This window comes from Salmo salar, chromosome ssa02, assembly GCF_905237065.1.
Source record: "Salmo salar chromosome ssa02, Ssal_v3.1, whole genome shotgun sequence".
In the NCBI taxonomy this organism is placed as follows: Eukaryota; Metazoa; Chordata; class Actinopteri; order Salmoniformes; family Salmonidae; genus Salmo; species Salmo salar.
In genome coordinates, this window is record NC_059443.1 from 38,511,498 (window position 1) to 38,532,210 (window position 20,713).

The following is a 20,713-nucleotide window of genomic DNA, read 5'->3' on the forward strand; positions in this document are numbered from 1 at the left end:
AATAGGAATGTTATCCAAGTCAGTTCAAATACCGGGTCCAATTCTCTGCACTGCTGATGGTTCCCCCTGAGTTCTGCCAGCAATGGGGATGACCCGGAAGTAGTATGTGGATTTTGGATCCCGAACAGAGATATCAGTGCTCCGGGAGGAACCGGGCCTCTTCTGAATTCTCCGGAATCCCTCTGTGTCTCTTTTCCTTCGGCTGCCATTTTTAGTGACAGTGAGGAGGTCTGGTCCACTCATCTGGATGACAAAGCCTTCAAAGCAACGGAGGGAGAGAAATCAGCGTTGAGCAGTACTTACAGGGATGTTCCATATCATTTGACATTAACTACAGCCAAGATACATGTAAAACCAGGTAAAATGTAAAATTGTTTCCCAAAGCTGTCACTACTGAGTAATATTATACAGAGTTCTCAGCCAACTGCTTGAGGACAGCTTTACAGACCCAAGGAAAATAGCAACAAAAAAGCCGGCTCATTTATAAAAATTGGCTACAATATCAGTTTCTCACACCAAAGCATTGTACACTCTAGAACAAAGCCCGATAGTCCAGATGGTCTCAGACATTAAGCAATATTTACAGTACACCCACATCTCCTGTGTTTGGATTTGCATCTTTTCCCAGCAGCAGTACTGGTGAGGTCTAGTTGTTCAGCAGTGAGATCAAAATTATTTTAACAAAAAGGTTGAACATTTGGAGGTTCCCATGTCGTCAAATTACAATGCCTAAATTGTGGAAAATACTATTCTTATATGCTGTCAATATTGTTTTTACAGGAACATTTGTGAGCATAGGTACCTCAGCAGCTTTACCTGTAATCACAAGGTGGGAGGGACATCCCAGGTCATTGTGATGATGGTTCCATCTTGATTAGGGAAAAGACGGGAATCTGAGATGGTGGGGCCTGGAGAGAGGGGTGGAGAGGAAGACTATTGAGCTTCGTGTAAAAAGAAAAAAACAACATGTTTTTCTATAGACAGTCTAAGAACCCATTGTGCTGCTTTAGCCTAATAACTCTAGTGCTCTAGAACTTTCAGGTAACATCTGATTCTCCAGCCAACTTGTAAATGCAGAGGGTTTTTTACTTAGTTATAAGGAATTCTTATCGCTTTACAAGGTCCCTGTAACACCTAGATTTTGCAATTGTATTAGATGCCACTCCCTCAGGTGTTGCTTTATTATTCAGGACCATGTCAAGACCTGACCCTCAGAACCTACCTTCCATTAACCCTGTTGACTCATCAGTAAGAAAGATTTGTTTCTCTTTTGGTCCATTCAACAACAGAGCAATACGAACCTTGTTTCAGCAGGATGTTGTATCTATACCTTATGTCATGCCTTATTGGAACGGTTTGATTGATCTCTGTTGGAAAAAAGTTTGGATGTTGCCACACACATACCTACTTATTAACAAAATTAATTAAGTTTCCTTTAAAATTGTTCATAAATATTATCCTGCCAACCACTATATGAAGAAGTTCAAGGAAAACATAAACTGAAATTGTACCTTGTAATGACCGCCCAGAAACGGTGTTGGGTCTTTTTTTTTTGGCATTGTATTGATTTAAGGAAACTGTGGCAAAACATCAGTAGATTTATAATTGAACACATTCATGAAGATTTTACACTATTGTGGAGAGATGCGCTGCTTAGATTCTTTACCTAATATAGAAATAAGCTGAAACAATTTTATGTAATTCATTTCATTATTCTTTTGGCCAAATTTCATATTCACAAATGTAAATTTACAAACAAAACACCACATTTTCTTACCTTACAAAAATAAATGTAACTATATCTTATGACAATTAACAAAAAAGCCGTTAGAATTATAAGTGTATGTATGTCCCTTACATCTAGATGTTCCGCTAGCGGAGCGCCTCACCAATATCCAATGGTATAGCGTGGCGCGAATTACAAACACCTCAAAAATGCAAAAACGTCCATTTTTCAAACATATGACTATTTTACACCATTTTAAAGACAAGACTCTCCTTTATCTAACCACATTGTCCGATTTCAAAAAGGCTTTACAACGAAAGCAAAACATTAGATTATGTCAGGAGAGTACCCAGCCAGAAATAATCCCACACCCATTTTTCAAGCTAGCATATAATGTCACATAAACCAAAACCACAACTAAATGCAGCACTAACCTTTGATGATCTTCATCAGATGACACTCCTAGGACATTATGTTATACAATACATGCATGTTTTGTTCAATCAAGTTCATATTTATATCAAAAACCAACTTTTTACATTAGCATGTTTTGTTCAGAAGTAGCATACCCACCGAAAACTTCCAGTGAATTTACCAAATTACTCACGATAAACTTTCACAAAAAACATAACAATTATTTTAAGAATTATAGATACAGAACTCCTTTATGCAATCGCAGTGTCCGATTTTAAAATAGCTTTTCGGTGAAAGCACATTTTGCAATATTCTGAGTAGATAGCCCAGCCATCATGGCTAGCTATTTTGACACCCACCAAGTTTGGCACTCACCAAACTCAGATTTACTATAAGAAAAATTGGATTACCTTTGCTGTTCTTCGTCAGAATGCACTCCCAGGACTTCTACTTCAACACCCAATGTTGTTTTGGTTCCAAATAATCCATAGTTATATCCAAATAGCTGCGTTTTGTTCTTGCGTTCAAGACACTATCCGAAGGGTGACGCGCCGGCGCATATCGTGACAAAGAAAATCAAAATATTCCATTACCGTACTTCGAAGCATGTCAATCGCTGTTTAAAATCAATTTTTATGCGTTTTTTCTCGTAAAATAGCGATAATATTCCAACCGGGAGACGTTGTATTCATTCAAACACTGAAAGAAGAAAAATGGAGTCGTCACATGCACGCGCGCACCAGTGTCATTGTTCTCAGAACGACCACTTTCCAAAACCCCTACTGTTTTTCGCCCAGGGACTGCAGAGTTATCATTCCACGTTCTGGTGCCTTCTGAGAGCCTATGGGAGCCTTAGAAAATGTCACGTTACAGCAGAGATCCTGTATTTTTGATAAAGAGGCTACAGAAGGCCAAGAACTGGTCAGAGAGGGCACTTCCCATATAGAATCTTGTCAGGTTTTGGCCTGCCATATGAGTTCTGTTATACTCACAGACACCATTCAAACAGTTTTAGAAACTTTAGGGTGTTTTCTATCCAAATAAAATAATTATATGCATATTCTAGTTTCTGGGCAGGAGTAATAACCCGATTAAATCGGGTACGTTTTTTTTATCCGGCCATGAAAATACTGCCCACTATCCTAAACAGGTCCTTGTGTAATGTGATATTGTACCCCCTAGCCCAATTGTCCTTTGTATAATATTTATATATACTTGTGTTCCCACATGTACTTCCTGTATTGATTTGTTGTTAATAAAAATCAAATAAAAGCTAAGCTACTAGCCTCATGCCATGAATAGCCAGCCATTGAAACAACTCTGATATAAAGTGTTTTTCTCAAAGTTGCCGGGATGTCATGTGCCCTACTTTTCGGTACACTCGTAATAATTTAAGATTTTGTAACTTCTATTTGATCAAATAAACCTCACGTAGCAAATCATTCATTTTTGTTGACCAAATTCGACACTCATTAACCTCAGTACAAAAATGCTTTGCATGGTGGGCGAAAAAACGCTACCGGCTGGAGGGAGAAAGATTTCCCGCCGAGCTGGGCCTCTTCCTCTCTGGAGACAAGCTTGGTGTCTGGTCCCAAGGAGTGAGCCAATCACACACACAGATACCCCAGTTATTGGTTACCACTGAAATAGTATAGTTTCATTGAAGGAGTTCTATTAACCCGAGCTGCAGTGCACCGGTCGATGGCCCGTGACGTGAACGGGCAAAAGCAGTGAGGGAGGAGCGCTCTTCTCAAATCGAACAGTGATCTGTGTGGCTTGGTCAGGTTGTCAGCATCATCTAGAAACCTACGTCTCATAAAATATATGTTATGTTGGAATTTTCAAACGAGTTGTTCTCATTGGGAAGGCAGATAAAGCATTTGTATCAAAAGCAATCACTTTTGCATGTAAAAACAGAATCCTACTCGTTACTCCCATGTGCCACTAGTCTAGGCTACACAACTTTTGTTTTGAGCAGACTTCGTCGTGGCTTTGAACGGCCACCTGTCTCACGCCCGGGAGGTAGCACGGTTCCAAAACTTTTCACCTGGTGCAAACTCCTCCCACTGGCTAACCTGGGCCAGATAAGCAAATCCCCTCATTATAAAATGACTTTTGCTACACAGTTAGGAAAACATTTAAGATGGAGTACCATCTTCCCCAGGGATTTAGGGGGTTCGGAACATTCACTCAAATTTTTTATTGTACCTTTATTTAACCAGGTAGGCCAGTTGAGAACAAGTTCTCATTTACAACTGCAACCTGGCCAAGATAAAGCAAAGCAGTTCGACACATACAAGAGTTACACATGGAATAAACATAGTCAGTGACTGGATGGTTGTTGCCAAGTAATAGCTACTCAAGAGACTATCTTAAAACCAAAACACTGATGTGGAAAGACAGAACACAGCAACATAGAATGACACTGGAAAACAGCAGATCTACATATGAAAAAGATATCTTTATTGTTATGGTAGGATCCTGTACAATCTAAACAGAAGAGGCGCTTATGGTAAAAAGTCATCTTTGTGTGTGTTTTTGATCATTTTCCCACATCTACTGAGAGACACTGTTCAACCGGAGCTGCCACCCAACCCAGAAATAATTATATTTATATCAACTTTATACAAACCAAGTCAGTACACATATCACACACCCTGAATGCACATTCAGCTCTGCAAGTTTGGGTTCTTATTTACACATAGCATCCAACTCAAACTGCATAGCCCAGATGTGTCAATGTAGGGTTTCATGATAGAATTTACAAAGGTCCATGTTACAGATTAAAATGTTATTGTGACACTCGCTTGAATGTACAGTGCAACACATACAAAAACATGGGTGAATGAAAGTTACTGACTTACATTACTGGCTTGGAAGTTGTGCATTTTTTGAGTCTAGGTCCTCCCTAACTAGTTAGCTACACTCACAGAGAAGATACATTAATTACAATACAGATGTACCATGTGAATTCAATTGCACAATAACAACAGGCCCTCTTCTTCACCCTCTGGGCTGTGTGGGTTCCTATAGGACAGTGTTTCTCAGTATCCCTTCATTCCAGGTCAGTAGGCTACTATCATGGAAGTCGGAGTTAAACACAGAGGGCCGGGTGGCGATGGGTTCTGCCTTATGCAACCAGTCCTCCACGTCTGCTAAATTACTTTGTTCCATCTCTCAAACAGAGACCTGCAAAAGAAAGGGGGAAATTACATATTACAGCCAAATAGAGACAGAAACACTGAGCTTGGCCAAGTACAGCGCACTATGGCAAAGGTCTGTGTTACAGTTGTGGCAATTTGGTGGAAGAAGCATATGATTCACAAGGTTAAGTTGTTACATGAACATGAAATTCATCAGTGCTCTGTCATGCTGAGAATCCATCAGACATGTTCTAATGGGTTACCGATATTATCTCAAACAGTCATACTGTTTTTAGGTTTTGAGACTCACCCCTCTGTGTGTCCCCTGCACTCCCCCTTTGGCTCCCACAGGGCCTCTAGATTGTTCCGTTTGCCTTGAGTTTGGCGACCAGGTCATCCACCGTCTCCACCTTCACTCCGGCCAGTCTCGTTGGGGGCTCGTCCACCTTCAACACCTCCACCCGCGACACCATGTCCACCCCCAGGTCCGCTGGCTTCATGTTGGCTATCTTCTTCTTCTTGGCTTTCTGGGAGGTGGAGGGAGAAGGAGATGAGAAATTAAAGTGCTGTGTATGTGTGTGTGCTGTGTGTGTGTGTGTGTGTGTGTGTGTGTGTGTGTACACTTTGTGAGGAAATGTACATTGTGTGTATTACCATGATGTTGGGCAGGGTGGCGTATCTGGGTGTGTTGAGTCGAAGGTCTGCTGTGAGGACGGCTGGCATGCTGATTTTGATGGTCTCTAGACCACCATCGATTTCCCTCACCACCTTCACCTTTTCCCCATCGATGGTCACCTCAGAGGCAAATGTGCCCTGCAAGAATGGGAGGTCCTACATTTAGAAGATGTCATAATCCACATTGAGATCAAATATTATCTGAAATTATCAAGTTAACTTAAACGGAAAGAAGGCTTTGTTTTTGTTACCTGACAATTGTAAAACCGTTGTAGGCCACGAGGCAATCCAAGTGTGACATCTGGTGGTTTAACCATGTAAATACACCCTAATTTTGCCCTTTATTTGGCCTTCGGTCTACTTTTCAGTGCAGACCATGTTGACTGTAGTGACATAATCTAAGGCCTGCTAGTTCAGCTCTTCCCTTCACCTGACATTAAGTCGATATGCTAATGCTTATAAAGACCATGAGTAAAGGTCCTGGTCTGCAATGGTATCCAAGTCAGCAGTTAACAGTAAACAAGGCCTCTATGCTCTGAGATCAGTTTAGTAATTCCTGCTGAGAAAAAGGGTTACAACAAGAAGAAACCACTACTGACCTGTGGCCAGTCTAACAAGGCTGCTGTCATCTGACCCGTCTGGTTACAGTCATCGTCAATGGCCTGTCAAAAAATACCAACACAATCAGTGAGCATTACATGAGATGATGAGGTTCGATTTCAAAGTCAACTGGCATTGGTGTGGCAGTGGTACAATCTATTACATCGGATGACCTGTTTGCCCAGGATGACGAGTGAGGCCTCCTCCTTCTTGGCCAGGGCAGCAAAGATTTTGGAGATCTGCAGGGGTCCCATGGCCTCGTAGTCTTTTCCTGAGACCTCCACGTGGATGCCGCGGTCACACCCCATGGCCAGTGCAGTACGGATGGTCTCCTACACACACACACACACACACACACAATACAAACGCTTGAGCGGTAGGGTTCTCAAAATTATATAAGAACACCACCTGAGAACAATGACAGAATAATACAATCATTAGCACAGTCAAGTTGGAGGTGACCAACTGCAGAATCCTTCTTACAATAGAATGAAAACATACTCATGACAGCTATCCTAATGAAAAAACATGATCCAAAGCTTCCCTCCAAATGTCAGCTATTGAAGGCCTGTTAAGGATGTAGCCTAATGCTACAGAACGTTCGGATAGAAACGTAAAGATAGAAATGAATTGAGTAGAACTGATATGTATAATGTCATGTAGAATAAGGAAAATGTTTTGCATCGTTGAATCCGCCCGTCTTCAAAATGACATCGCCAGGCCAGAGCACCACGTCACTCTTACCGTTACTTGCGCGGGCCCACAGCTGACGGCCACCACCTCTTTGATGAACTTTTTCTCCTTGAGTTTGACGGCCTCCTCCACAGCGATCTCACAGAAGGGGTTCATTGAGTGCTTGACGCCATCTGTCACCACCCCGCTGTGATCGGGCTTCACGCGGATCTAAGGGAGAAGGCAGGGAAGTCTTCATTAGGCACCAAACAGGAAAAAACTGACTGAAAAACGGTGGGACTACCTGAACTCCAATAAGAATGCTAATTCAGTTTCATAGAGCGTTGCCCTACTGAACATAAGTGACTACTGGATAGTCACTCAGAAGGGTCAGAGAGAGACAGACAAAGACAGAGGCTGGAGACATGAAGTCAATGTGCCAGAGTTGAGTGTGGGGACACTGTGCAGTCTGGGCACTTGGAAATAGTTGCTGTGGGCCCAATGTAGGTGTGCTCTGAGCTTTCCAATTGAATTTGTGAGGCAGTCAAACCAATTCTGGAACACTTTTGAAAGCCTACCACTAACCCAATAGTATTGAACAAGCCATTGTAAATAAACCTTTTAAAACGCCAAAATTCTGTCAATAAGTCCATCCCATATACATGAGTCACCTCATAATACATGACTGGCAAAGACTGTGTGTGTGTGTGTCTCTCTCATACACACACACACCTCCCTGCCTCTGTCTGATGAGTTGGGGCAGCATATGGGACGGGGAAGGGTACAAACATAGCTTAACTGAGTGCATCGAGAGACGGCCACACAGATCTAGTTGGGTGCAGCTGAAGCAAGAGTGCTCAGACTGTAGTATGAAATAACTGGTAATAGATATGGTGCTAGGGTTCCTTTACAACAACAAAACATATATTACCTTGGAACTATCTGATAGGGGTGGCTTGGATAGTGATAGCCTACTATCTAACTGTTTTGATGCTGTGACACCTAGTTGATTATATGTTTTTAAATCATTGTGATGAAGCCTGAATGAGGATTATACATGTAGCTTAACATGTGCAATAAAATCAGCAGCAATACATTGTAACAACACAGTGACAATGTATTGTTAGCTTTCTTTTTTAATTTTGACAGTCATTTATCGTTTTACCAATTCTAGAAGTAGCACGCTAGACAAATTAACCTTAACTGTTACCTAGATAACCCTGTAATGACCTTGGTATTTTCCTTGCAGTTATGGTTGTTAGTTGAAGACTTGACATTCAAACAATGGACGCTAGCTTGCTAAACTAACCCTTCATCCATCCACCTAACGTTAGCTAGTGGTTAGCTAGCTGCCATAGGAAGTCTCGAATGGAAATTCTGCAGGTGAAATGTTGAATTGCTTTTAAATACAAGACAGTGGGGAAGTAGCTACCTTGACAGCATAGTCAATTACACGTTTAACTCCAACAAGAACCCGCGACATTGTTAGCGATTCTTCGGTTCAGCAATGTACAGTAGCTAGCTACCCAGTCACCACAAAGAGCTTTCACCCAAGAGGCAGCAGACAGTATTCTGCTAGCAGCACAAATGATAACGTCACTTCGGTATGGTAATTATAAAACCTTTAAAATAAAAGCACGTATTTCAAAACGTTGCAATGTGAATAACTCATTCAAAACAGATTGAATTGTAATCAATAGCCACTTCTATTGTGACAACAAGAAAATGCAATGAGTAATTTATGAAAACATATCCCAAATATGTTTTAAAATTATTTATATTTAGACCAATAATGAACAAAAGGCAACATTGACACTGGTATGTGTCCCTCCCCAATAGCCCCCAATGCAAGACACTGTAATAGACTGTACATGGGTTACATATTGGCTCATAGATACATTTTCTACCTGTTTCAGGTAAAGTGGGGTGGGAAATACTCAGTAGGGTCTCTACTAAGCAAATATTATGGTTTGTTTTGGAGTTGGACTGTGTTGAACATACCCAGCAGGACTTCATTCTCAGCCAGCAACAATCGCCCTGAAAAACCACACATGTTTGGTTAGTAGAGACCCTACTGAGTATTTCCCACCCCACTTTAGTTGAGACAGGCAGACAAGTTTTCTCTCTACAAGCCAATAAGTATCCCATATACCGTGTATTGCTTTGCAGTGAAATGAGTGGGTGGAGTAAGGAGTCACCAGTACTCTGTATTAAACCAGTTGCCCAGCACAAGACCAATTAAAGTTTTGCGGACTCTATTGAGGATTTCCAATAAGATATGTTTGTATTTTATTAAAAGTGTATTTCTTTAAATATATATAGCCTACACAATAGCTTTCAACATACTGGTATAAATAATCCAATATTACAAATAAAATACGTCAAATTATCAATCATTTTTTTCAGAGTGGGTTGCAATGCTGTGAAAAACAGTTGTACTGCACTAGTGTTAAAGAAAAATCGAAGTTTATTATGTCTTTGCAGGGGAACTGTTACTTTGAAAAAGAAAACCCGCGATCGTACTGCCAGCATACTATCCTGCTGCAGGAGAACGGTAACGCACGAAAGGTCGGGAAGATTTTAGAGTTATTCCATTGAAAGAAAGAAGGCGGGTCTAAACGAGACCGCCCGTGGTTGGAACCAATTAAATTATGTGAACATGAAGACTGTCAGCAAAAGTGACCTGTAACCAATCACAGAGAACAAGCTGGTGTTCCTGCTATTTCAGTTGGACACAAAGCCCAGGAAATGTGTTCCGATCTTGGGTCAACTAGGGTAAAGTTCATTGTGTAATTAAAGGAGTAGCTCATCTTTATAAACTGCTTATGTGAAGTGAAAAACAAATCTTTATGTAAAAAAAATTCAATGTATTTGCGCCGAATACAACCTTACCGTGAAATGCTTACAAGCCCCTTAACCAACAATGCTGATTTTTTAAAATTAAAGTAAGTAAGAATATATTTGCACTTTTTTTTTAAGCTAAAGTAAGAAAAAAACTAACACAATAAAATAACAATACGAGGCTATATACAGGGGGTACCGGTACCGTGTCAATGTGCAGGGGTAATTAGTCGAGGTAATTGAGGTAATATGCTACGCTACAGGACTGTTTTGCTATGTTCAGGGATTCATCCAATGGCATTGAGGAGTATACCACCTCAGTCACCGGCTTCATCAATAAGTGCATTGACGACATCATCCCCACAGTGACCTTAAGTACATATCCCAACCAGAAGCCATGGATTACAGGCAACATCTGCACCGAGCTAAAGGTTAAAGCTGCCGCTTTCAAGGAGCGGGACACTAATCCAGATGCATATAAGAAATCCCGCTATGCCCTCAGACGAACCATCAAACAGGCAAAGCATCAATACAGGACTAAGATTGAATCCTACTACACCGGCTCTGATGCTCGTCTGATGTGGCACGGCTTGCAAACTATTACGGCCTACAAAGGGAAACCCAGCCGCGAGCTGCCCAGTGACGCAAGCCTACCGGATGAGCTAAATGCGAGGCAAGCGACACTGAAGCATGGATGAGAGCACCAGTTGTACCGGACGACTGGGTGATCATGCTCTCTGTAGCCAATGTGAGCAAGACCTTTAAATAAGTCAACATTCACAAGGCCGTGGGGCCAGACGGATTACCAGGACATGTACTCAGAGCGTGCGCGGAATCACTGGCAAGTGTCTTCACTGACATTTTAACCTCTCCCTGACCGAGTCTGTAATACCTACATGTTTCAAGCAGACCACCATAGTCCCTGTGCCCAAGAAAGTGAAGGTAACCTGCCTAAATGACTACCACCCTGTAAAACTCACGTCTGTAGCCATGAAGTGCTTTGAATGCCTGGTCATGACTCACATCAACACCATCATCCCGAAAACCCTAGACGCACTCCAATTCACATACCACACCAACAGATCCACAGATGATGCAATCTCAATCGCACTCCACACTGCCCTTTCCCACCTGGACAAAAGGAACATGTATGTGAGAATGCTGTTCATTGACTACAGCTCAGCGTTCAACACCAAAGTACCCACAAAGCTCATCCCTAAGCTAAGGACCCTGGGACTAAACACCTCCCTCTGCAACTGGATCCTGGACTTCCTGACGGGCTGCCCCCAGGTGGTAAGGGTAGGCAACAACACATATGCCACGCTGATCCTAAAACACTGGGGCACCTCCGGGGTGCATGCTTAGTCCCCTCCTTTTCTCCCTGTTCATCCATGACTGCGTGGCCAAGCACAACTCCAACACCATAATTAAGTTAGCTGATGACACAACAGTGGTAGGCCTGATCACCGACAACGATGAGACAGCCTACAAAGGAGGAGGTCAGAGACCAGGCAGTCTGGTGCCAGGACAAGCTCTCCCTCAATGTGAGCAAGACAAAGGAGCTGATCGTGGACGACAGGAAAAGAAGGGCTGAACAGGCCCCATTAATGACGGGGCTCCAGTGGAGCGTAGTTTCAAGTTCCTTGGTGTCCACATCATCAACAAACTATCATGGTCCAAACACACCAAGACAGTTGTGAAGAGGGCACAACAACACCTTTTCCCCCTCAGGAGACTGAAAAGATTTGTCATGGGTCCCCAGATCCTCAAAAAGTTCTACAGCTGCACCATCGAGAACATCCTGACCGGTTGCATCACCGTCTGGTATGGCAACTGCTTGGCATGCAACCGTAAGGCGCTACAGAAGGTAGTGCGTACGGCCCAGTACATCACTGGGGCCAAGCTTTTTGCCATCCAGGCCTTCCATCAGAGGAATGCCCCAAGAATTCCAGTCACTCAAGTCATAGACTGTTCTCTCTGCAAGTGGTACCGGAGCACCAAGTCTAGGTCCAAAAGGCTTCTTAACAGTTTCTACCCCCAAGCCATAAGACTGCTGAATGATTAATCAAAATGCCCAGACTATTTACGACGGACCCTCCACCTCCAAATCGATCCCGCTCCAGAGTACAGGCCTTGGTGTAACGCTCATTCCTTTGACGATAAACACGAATCCGACCATCACCTCTGGTGAGACAAAACCGCGACTCGTCAGTGAAGAGCACTTTTTCCCAGTCCTGTCTAGTCCAGCAACGGTGGATTTGTGCCCATATGCGACGTTGTTGCCCGGTGATGTCTGGTGAGGACCTGCCTTACAACAGGCCTACAAGCCCTCAGTCCAGCCTCTCTCAGCCTATTGCGGACAGTCTGAGCACTGATGGAGGGATTGTGCATGGTGTAACTCGGGCAGTTGTTGTTGCCATCCTGTACCTTTCCCGCAGGTGTGATTTTCGGATGTGCCGATGCTGTGCAGGTGTTGTTACACGTGGTCTGCCACTGCAAGGACGATCAGCTGTCCGTCCTTTCTCCCTGTAGCGCTGTCTTAGGCATCTCACTGTATGGACATTACAATTTATTGCCCTGGCCACATCTGCAGTACTCATGCCTCCTTGCAGCATGCCCAAGGCACGTTCACGCAGATGAGCAGGGACCCTGGGCATCTTTCTTTTGGTGTTTTTCAGAGTCAGTAGAAAGGCCTCTTTAGTGTCCTAAGTTTTCATAACTGTGACCTTAATTGCCTACCGTCTGTAAGCTGTTAGTGTCTTAATGACCGTTCCACAGGTGCATGTTCATTAATTGTTTATGGTTCATTGAACAAGCATGGGAAACAGTGTTTAAACCCTTTACAATGAAGATCTGTGAAGTTACTTGGATTTTTACAAATGATCTTTGAAAGACAGGGTCCTGAAAAAAGGAAGTTTCTTTTTTTGCTGAGTTTACATGTAGGTAGGGGTAAAGTGACTATGCATAGATAATACACAGCGAGTGGCAGCAGCTATGTAAGATTATGAAAACAAACACTTGGCCAATATAAAGTGGATAGGGTTAAAAAATACTTCATTGTTTTTTGGCACCAGGTATCCTAGTGGTTAGAGTATTCAGCCTGTAACCAAAAGGTTGCTGGATCAAATCCCTGAGCTGACAAGGTAAAAATCTGTCAGTTAACCCACTGTTCCCCAGTAGGCCGTCATTGTAATTAAGAATTTGTTCTTAACTGGCTTGACTAGTTAATTTAAAAATGGTTTGTTTTTGTAATCATTTATGGGAATAGAAGTCTGGTTCAAACATCATAGGCATCTAATCTCAAGATTGTCTTTAGCAGAGGTTCCTCAGAGGAGCAAGAGAAGGCAAGAGAAGGACCATTCTCCTCAGTGAATTTCATAAAAATGTAAATCCTTGTTAAATATAACTAAACTAAATACAATCACTTCACCAAATGATTTATTAAAACACACCATTTTGCAAAGGTCTACAGTAGCCTCAACATTACTCTGTAGGGTAGCACCATGGTGTAGCCAGAGGACTGCTAGCTTCCGCCCTCCTCTGGGTACATTGACTTCAATACAAAACCTAGGAGGCTCATGGTTCTCACCCCCTTCCATAGACTTACACAGTAATCATGACAACTTCAGGAGGACGTCCTCCAGCCTATCAGAGTTTTTGCAGCATGAACTGACATGTTATCCACCCAATCAAAGGATCAGATAATTAATCCAGTACTTAAAGCATAAGCTACAACTAGCTAGCACTGCAGTGTATAAAATGTGGTGAGTAGTTGACTCAAAGAGAAAGACAATAGTTTAACAGTTTTAAAGAAATTAATTTCTCCCAAAATGAAGGAGAAGCAAGAGAGAAATTTCATCATTTCTTTTTCACTTTCAGTTTCACTTACTTAGCTAGCAAATGCAGCTAGCAAGTTAAGTCTACTTAAACACCCTACTCTAAAAAGAAGGATGCTATGTTAGCTAGCTGGCTATGACTTTCCAACACAACACTGGAACTCTTCCAAGTCAAGGTAAGCTTTTGGTATTACTAATGTATTGCCACCGGGGCCTGCTGGTGTAACTGCTGACTGACTGTATACTGTAACGTTACTGCATGATTGTAGTGGGTTTACTAACGCCTTAGTTCTATTAGCTATGACGTTACTTTAGCTGATATGGTAACAACGATGTAGAATGTGTGCAGCGTTTTGGCTTGGAAAGGTTTTTTCGCCTGGTCACATACAGCTGAGCTGATGTGTTGTGCATTGAAGTCCACAAGCAATGGGACAAGGTGAGAGGAGAGCGCATAGATGCAAGAAGGAATACAGCGTGGCTGCTATGAAAGTGAACTATGTTTATGCCTGATTAGGGGTGTATTCATTCCGCCGATTCTGTTGACTTTTCTTTTTTTAAATACCTGAAGTTGTCCAATAGACAATGTTGTTTGCAACTGTTGGACTAATGATTACACCCTATATCAGCTAGATGCATGCAAAATTGTGCAAATTGGTATTGAATGTCACTGTCTGTTCATATGTCACTGTCTGTCAACTCAAATGTCTCTCGATGTGTGTGCACCTACTTTGTGAACTTTCATTCATAGGCTAGGTTGTAGCAACCTCATGATGGGTATAGGGAAAATTATTTGAGTATCATTTAGTAGCCTAAACCTATCAATATTACATTGAACTGGGTGAATGGAATATGAATGAGAATCATCCAGTATGCTGTAATAGAAATAAAAACTGTCCTCCCTCATCTTAAACGGCACTGACCGCCACTGGTCTGTAGATAATATTTTTTTTATGACCATGTTGACCAAACAATCACACATTCAGTTAAAACCATACCTGAAAATATATACACTTTGGGGGCCTCTCAGACTTTGAGAAAACAGTCTTTGGAACCAGTAGCATCATCAAGCCCATGATATACAGTATATCCTGGGGAATGGAAGAGTGAGTTGGCAATGCATTTGAGATGCATAGTAATACCAATGGTTGCCATAAGCGGACAAAGCGAGGTCAACCCAGAATTTGACCCAGGCTGTCCCAACTGAAAGGCTCCAGGGCCCTGTTTCCCAAAAGCATCTTAAGTCTAACTTCATCGTTAGAACCATAGGATCTTATGGTTCTAAAATTAACTTAGCATTAAGATGCTTTTTAGAAAACGGGCCCAGGTCTGTAATCCCTGAAAAAACTCCTACGATTGCGCTACTGTAGATCATATTTAGGGAAGTTGTCAAGAAAATTATCATGCTCACCCAATCTAAAAAGTTGTATTAAATCATATCAAATATGCAACATGTTCCTTGGTGGTCAATAGAAAATATCAGTGGAAGAATCTCCTACACATATCCTCTTAATGTATCTATTTAAATGGAACTATTATATCAACCACTTAAAATAAAAAAACGTAGGTAGACTGCACACAATTTTTATTTTATTGATTCAATGTTTACAAAATGCTCAGTGCACCACAAAATGGTGCTGTTTGTTATCGTATATCACTTTCATTTGACAGGGTAGTCATGTGGTTAAAGCAAAAACCCGGATTCGATCTCAGCTCTCACCTGAGTAAACCAACGTGATCAGCAGCATCACGTCACATGAGCTTGATTTGTACTCCGAACAGTTTCGAAACCATCTTTGGTGTAAATATCAGACATGAATGTAGACAGGACAAAATGATCAGAGTTGTAATTGTAATGTTGTGTAATAATACAAATGTTGGCACGCAATGGATATAATGGAGAAGGTTGAAATTAATTTCAAACAGGGGCACACCAAATCAACATTGCAGAAGTAGCCTACTGTTCATAATACACATTTCTACATACTCCTCTTCCAAGATCAAAAGTTGAACAAAAATAGATGCAGAGCAGGGCGGGGAATTAAATTCGCTAACAGTCCACTCCATATTTTGTGAGACACGACGGACGCTGGTTTACTGCAGAGGTTTTGAGAGGAGAAAAAACCGAGCGTGACAAAACATTGACCGAAATTACTCGACGAATTACTGTGCCATAACCTTGCAACGAAACATTTCCAACAGTCCAAGTTGCTATCCTGACGGAACAGACTCAATTTAGCAGTGCAAGCGGAGCGAGTGAAACCGTGAGAACGAAAGCTTCGAGAGCGACATAAACCCCAGCCAGCGGTCTCCATTTTAACTTCGAGTCCGATCTATGCCTCACGTGTCTTGGACTGTCTCTCTCACATGACCCGAGTGTTTGTTCCCGTGATCAGCACTTCCATCTACGCGTCCGTGTCACTGAATATCACATTTTATTCCAACCCTGATGGATTTGCACCTCGAACAGAGTCTGGACACCGCGACAAGGTAATACAATGCCCGCCACTTCCTCTTCATCATGTATGGACGTCTCCTCTAGCAAGCGAAGGCCTGGCCTCCATTTTCTAGAGAACAGCTTGATTATGTGAAGTATAAACTAGATACAATAAAGTGGTTTATTTTAGTCATAATTTTGGACAGCTAAGCTAGCAAATCCAATTAGAAAATGGTTACAGTATAGTAAACGATTGCAGCATTTCATGCAAACACGGTTATCTACGGTAGATAATTTACAGTACTAGGTAAGTAATCAAACTTGCTAGTAGTAACGCCAGGCAGCTAACTAAACTAACGTTACCTAGCTAGCTATGGCTATCAGTTTCGATGACACTGAAATAACATTAGTTAGCTTGCTAGGTAACGTTAGTTAGTTAGAGATATACAAAGTTGTTAGCTTACAGCTAGAATGTAGTTGCTACATTCATTTTTCTTTTTTGGACGTAGAAATCGCTCTGCCACAAAACAAGAAACTATAGTGTAGAGAATCATTGTGTAGCGGGTCTGTTATGTACCACAGGAGAACCAAGAAATGAAGAGCGACACCACGGCTGTCTTTTAGGCTTTTATGTTGATCTGCAATAGTATTGTGAAAAGACAGGACAGGAACACATCGGTCTCCAATGCACCATCTGACAAGTTGTTCTTTCTCTCTGCGTTTTCTCGGACTCACACAATCACACTCATACATAAAGCCATAATGTATAGTATAAAATAATAACCAGTCCTTAATACAAAGAATGTATAATCTTAATTCTTAGACAATAGAACCATACCTGCAATAGTATTGTGAAAAGACAGGACAGGAACACATCAGTCTCCAATGCACCATCTGACAAGTTGTTCTACACATGAGCATGAAGAAAGGTAAAACACATATCCTGTCTCACATCCCCAATACATTGCTAGGTGCTTTCAGTGTTGACAGTACCAAAATACAACAACTAGTGTACAAAAACACTGCAACACAAACAAGTTACAACGTGAAATCGCCTTTATCCCATTCAGACCTTAGAGGGCCAAAACTACATCTCCCATAATGCATCACCAGTCGGCAGCTCAGCTAACCGTCTGCATCACAGAAAGGCATGCTAGCTAGCAACACTTTTAGCACTCTGTAAACTATATTAATAACAACAGTAAAACTCTGAAAGTTACATGTTTCAATAGTCTCACACTCCCTTATAACAATATCTACAGCATTATCCTTGGGATGTTTTATTTATTTCACGTTATGGACTTCTACAAAGGAGTAATCTGCAACACATACCTTTTTCTGTGTTTTCTCGGACTGAGGAGAACTGGAGCTACGGGTAGTACCAGGGTGTTAGTAGGTGACGCAAGCACCCAGATGAAATAAAATACATTTAATGAAACAAAACCCAAAGATTTTAACATCATTCAGCTACTGTAGCTGCCTACCTAACATCAACGGGCATCACCAGTAGCACAACAATTAAAAATAGAGACCAAAAGTAAAGTTCCTGGCGATCATAGCGATCTGACTCCCCCCTTCTGTCTGAACTTGGAATATTCCTGTTCACGGGCTTTGGCCACTGACCCTCAACCTGGTTGTTCTGTTCTGCGTTGTGTACTATTCTAATAATTAGAAGTTTGATGGAATAACCATTTTAACTCTACTACACTCACCCCTTCTTAATTTCGGCAAACTTTAAGACATAAGGTAAGAGTTCTTCCTCCACAGGGGTAACCTTGACCAAGAGTCATCCAGAAGGACAGCAAAGAGACTTTGCCAGGTAGAAATATGCCCATATACATACAACCTATGACCCCCTAATAAAGTATTTCTCATTTCCTTAATCTATCCTCTGGCTTCTGTTTCACTGGGGTACTGTCACTTCAACAAAAGTTGATAAGGCTTGAATCAGGGCAGCTAGATGCTCTCTTTTGTCCGGCTCAGCAATCACTTGACTCATTGACTCTAAAAGTCTTCTGACAGGCTTCACAACTCTTCCAGTTTGAGTTCTCAAAGTGCCTTCACTGGGTCTCAGGACTGTATCAGTGAACTCAGACGTCTGGCTGTTTCTGCGCTCTACCTCTCTCTGGTTACTCATTCTCTTCTTAGTAGATCTTATGCATACAGAGCCACTGACTGATGAACTTCTACTGCTGATGCCATCTAGACTGCTCACTGACGTTGCTTTTCTACTTGTCATCTTCAGAAGTATCACTTGAATCATCACCAGGCATCCTTGAGGAGCTTCCTGTGCTTGAGTTAGCTGCTTGTCCGGGGAGATCATGTCCTTCCTTGTGCTTTGAGGATCATGTTCACTCCATCTTCCAGTCCTGAAGATTTTTGAGCTTCAGCTTCTGTGGGCCCCTCAGGGTTCTGGCCCTCGAGAATCCAGACAGCAGTCCTTCGATCCTCTGAATCCTCATCCACATCGAATACCGGTCTTTCATCACCGCTGTCTGCATTTTATGTCCTCCTCTGAAGCAGTAGAGGCTACTGTGGACATCTCGTCTGTCTGTCCCACCGGCAGGAAGTTCACTGGCAGTATAAAGTTTCGATGAACTACCTTACTCTTCTTGGTAGTAGGATCTTCGACTCTGTAGATGTGCACAGACGGGTCTTTCCATGTGATCACATAGACCGTTGAATCCCACAAGTCGGCAAGTTTACCTTTTCCTCTTTCCTTTCGGGTTTGCCAAGAGAACTCGGTCCCCAATCTCCAGGGCAGTACCTTTCACTCTCTTGTTATACTGCCTTGCTTGCTTTTTCTGAGCTTCAGTGGTGTTGGCCTGAGCGATCCTGACAGCCTCTCGCAGGTCTTTTTGGAACAAGTCAACATACTCGTCATGAGTCAACACGTCTTCGTAATTCAAGGTACTTCCAAACATGATGTCCACTGGCAGCCGTGGAATTTGGCCGAACATCAGGAAGAACGGTGAGAATCCTTTCGTTTCGTGTGTGTGTGGTACAGTTGTACGAGAAGGTGAGCGTCTATCATCTGGGGCCATCTTTCTTTTGCTCTCGCTGGCAACGATCGGACCATGTTACCGAGCGTGTGGTTGAATCTTTCCGTCTGACCATCGCCCATAAGATGATATGGAGTGGTATGGGACTTTTTGACTCCTGACACTTGTAGCAATTCTGCGATTAACCTGTTGGGGATGTGGGGCAGTATTTGCACGGCCGGAAAAAAAACGTACCCGATTTAATCTGGTTACTACTCCTGCCCAGTAACTATATATTTACTAGATTTGGATAGAAAACACTCTAACGTTTCTAAAACTGTTTGAATGGTGTCTGTGAGTATAACAGAACTCATATGGGAGTCAAAACCCTGAGACAAATCCTAACAGGAAATGGAAATCTGATGTGTGGAATCACTTCAAACCTTTGCCATTGAAACACACAGGGACTTATTAATCATTTAGCACTTCCTAAGGCTTCCACTAGATGTCAACAGTCTTTACAAAGTGGTTTGAGTCTTCTATGGTAGAAACAGACCCAAAGAGAGGCTTGGGAAGTTGGTCACAGGGGGAGGGCTATTACTACTATGACGCGGGCGCCCATGGGAACCCTTTTGTTCCGAAACGTTTAGTAAGACAATGCAATCGTCCGCCTTGAATATTATTGAAGCTCTGGTTGAAAAAGGCCCTAAAGATTTATGTTATACAACGTTTGACATGTTTGAACGAACGTAAATATATATTTTTTGCACATTCGTGACGACAAGTCCCGCACGCTTCAGTACATTGAGTAGCCTTCGGAACGCGCTAACAAGAAGGAACTATTGGGACATAAATTAACTTTTTAGAACAAAACTACATTTGTTGTGGACCTGGGATTCCTGGTTCCAAGATGGCGCTAACATGTATCGCCTAGCCTATTTTTCTGAGCATACCACGTCGTTTATTGCAAAGTGTGATTTCCCAGTAAAGTTATTTTTAAATCTGGCAATGCGGTTGCATTCACGAGATGTTAATCTATAATTCTTTGAATGACAATATTACAGTTTAACAATGTTTTCGAATAGTAATTTTGTAAATTGTAGCGCTGATCCACCGGAAGCATTTGAGGGAAAATATTTTCTGAACGTCACGCGCCGATGTAAAATGCTGTTTTTATATATAAATATGAACTTTATCGAACAAAAAATGCATGTATTGTGTAACATGATGTCCTAGGAGTGTCATCTGATAAAGATTGTCAAAGGTTAGTGCTGCATTTAGCTGTGTTTTGGGTATTTGTGATGCATCTAGTTGCTTTGAAAATGGCAGTGTGATTATTATTTTTTTTGGCAGGGTACTCTCCTAACATAATCTAATGTTTTGCTGTAAAG

General features: G+C 42.0%; 2 protein-coding genes across 7 annotated transcripts in view; one reads left to right on the plus strand and one right to left on the minus strand.

Moving 5' to 3' along the window:
- Positions 1–4,582: 4,582 nt before the first annotated feature.
- Positions 4,583–8,824, minus strand: LOC106582677 (electron transfer flavoprotein subunit beta). The gene is made up of 7 exons (XM_014165976.2): positions 8,663–8,824; positions 7,303–7,461; positions 6,732–6,890; positions 6,558–6,620; positions 5,938–6,096; positions 5,594–5,810; positions 4,583–5,329 (listed from the first exon to the last, which is right to left on the minus strand). Exons 1-6 carry the CDS (start codon positions 8,711–8,713, stop codon positions 5,640–5,642), a joined length of 762 nt encoding a protein of 253 aa, XP_014021451.1. The 5' UTR covers positions 8,714–8,824; the 3' UTR covers positions 4,583–5,329; positions 5,594–5,639.
- A 6,863-nt stretch (positions 8,825–15,687) lies between these two features.
- The window catches only part of LOC106582686 (upstream stimulatory factor 2), a 30,260-nt gene continuing 25,234 nt past the window's right edge, over positions 15,688–20,713 (plus strand). For 2 of the 6 annotated variants that reach the window (XM_014165994.2, XM_014166030.2), the window contains exon 1: positions 15,688–16,394. In XM_014165994.2, coding sequence (XP_014021469.1) covers positions 16,354–16,394 — 41 coding nt within the window. In that variant the 5' untranslated portion in view covers positions 15,688–16,353. The remainder of the gene's footprint in view (positions 16,395–20,713) is intronic. The other 4 variants (XM_014166012.2, XM_014166021.2, XM_014165986.2 and 1 more) reach the window with 4 other exon arrangements.

Coding starts and splice junctions, on each gene's coding strand:
- LOC106582677 (XM_014165976.2), bottom strand. CDS start 8,713: ATGTCGCGGGTTCTTGTTGGAGTTAAACGTGTAATTGACTATGCTGTC. Junction 6,891..7,302: donor GTGGGCCCGCGCAAGTAACG/GTAAGAGTGACG, acceptor GTGTGTGTGTAG/GAGACCATCCGTACTGCACT. Junction 5,811..5,937: donor CCACCCTGCCCAACATCATG/GTAATACACACA, acceptor TCCACCTCCCAG/AAAGCCAAGAAGAAGAAGAT.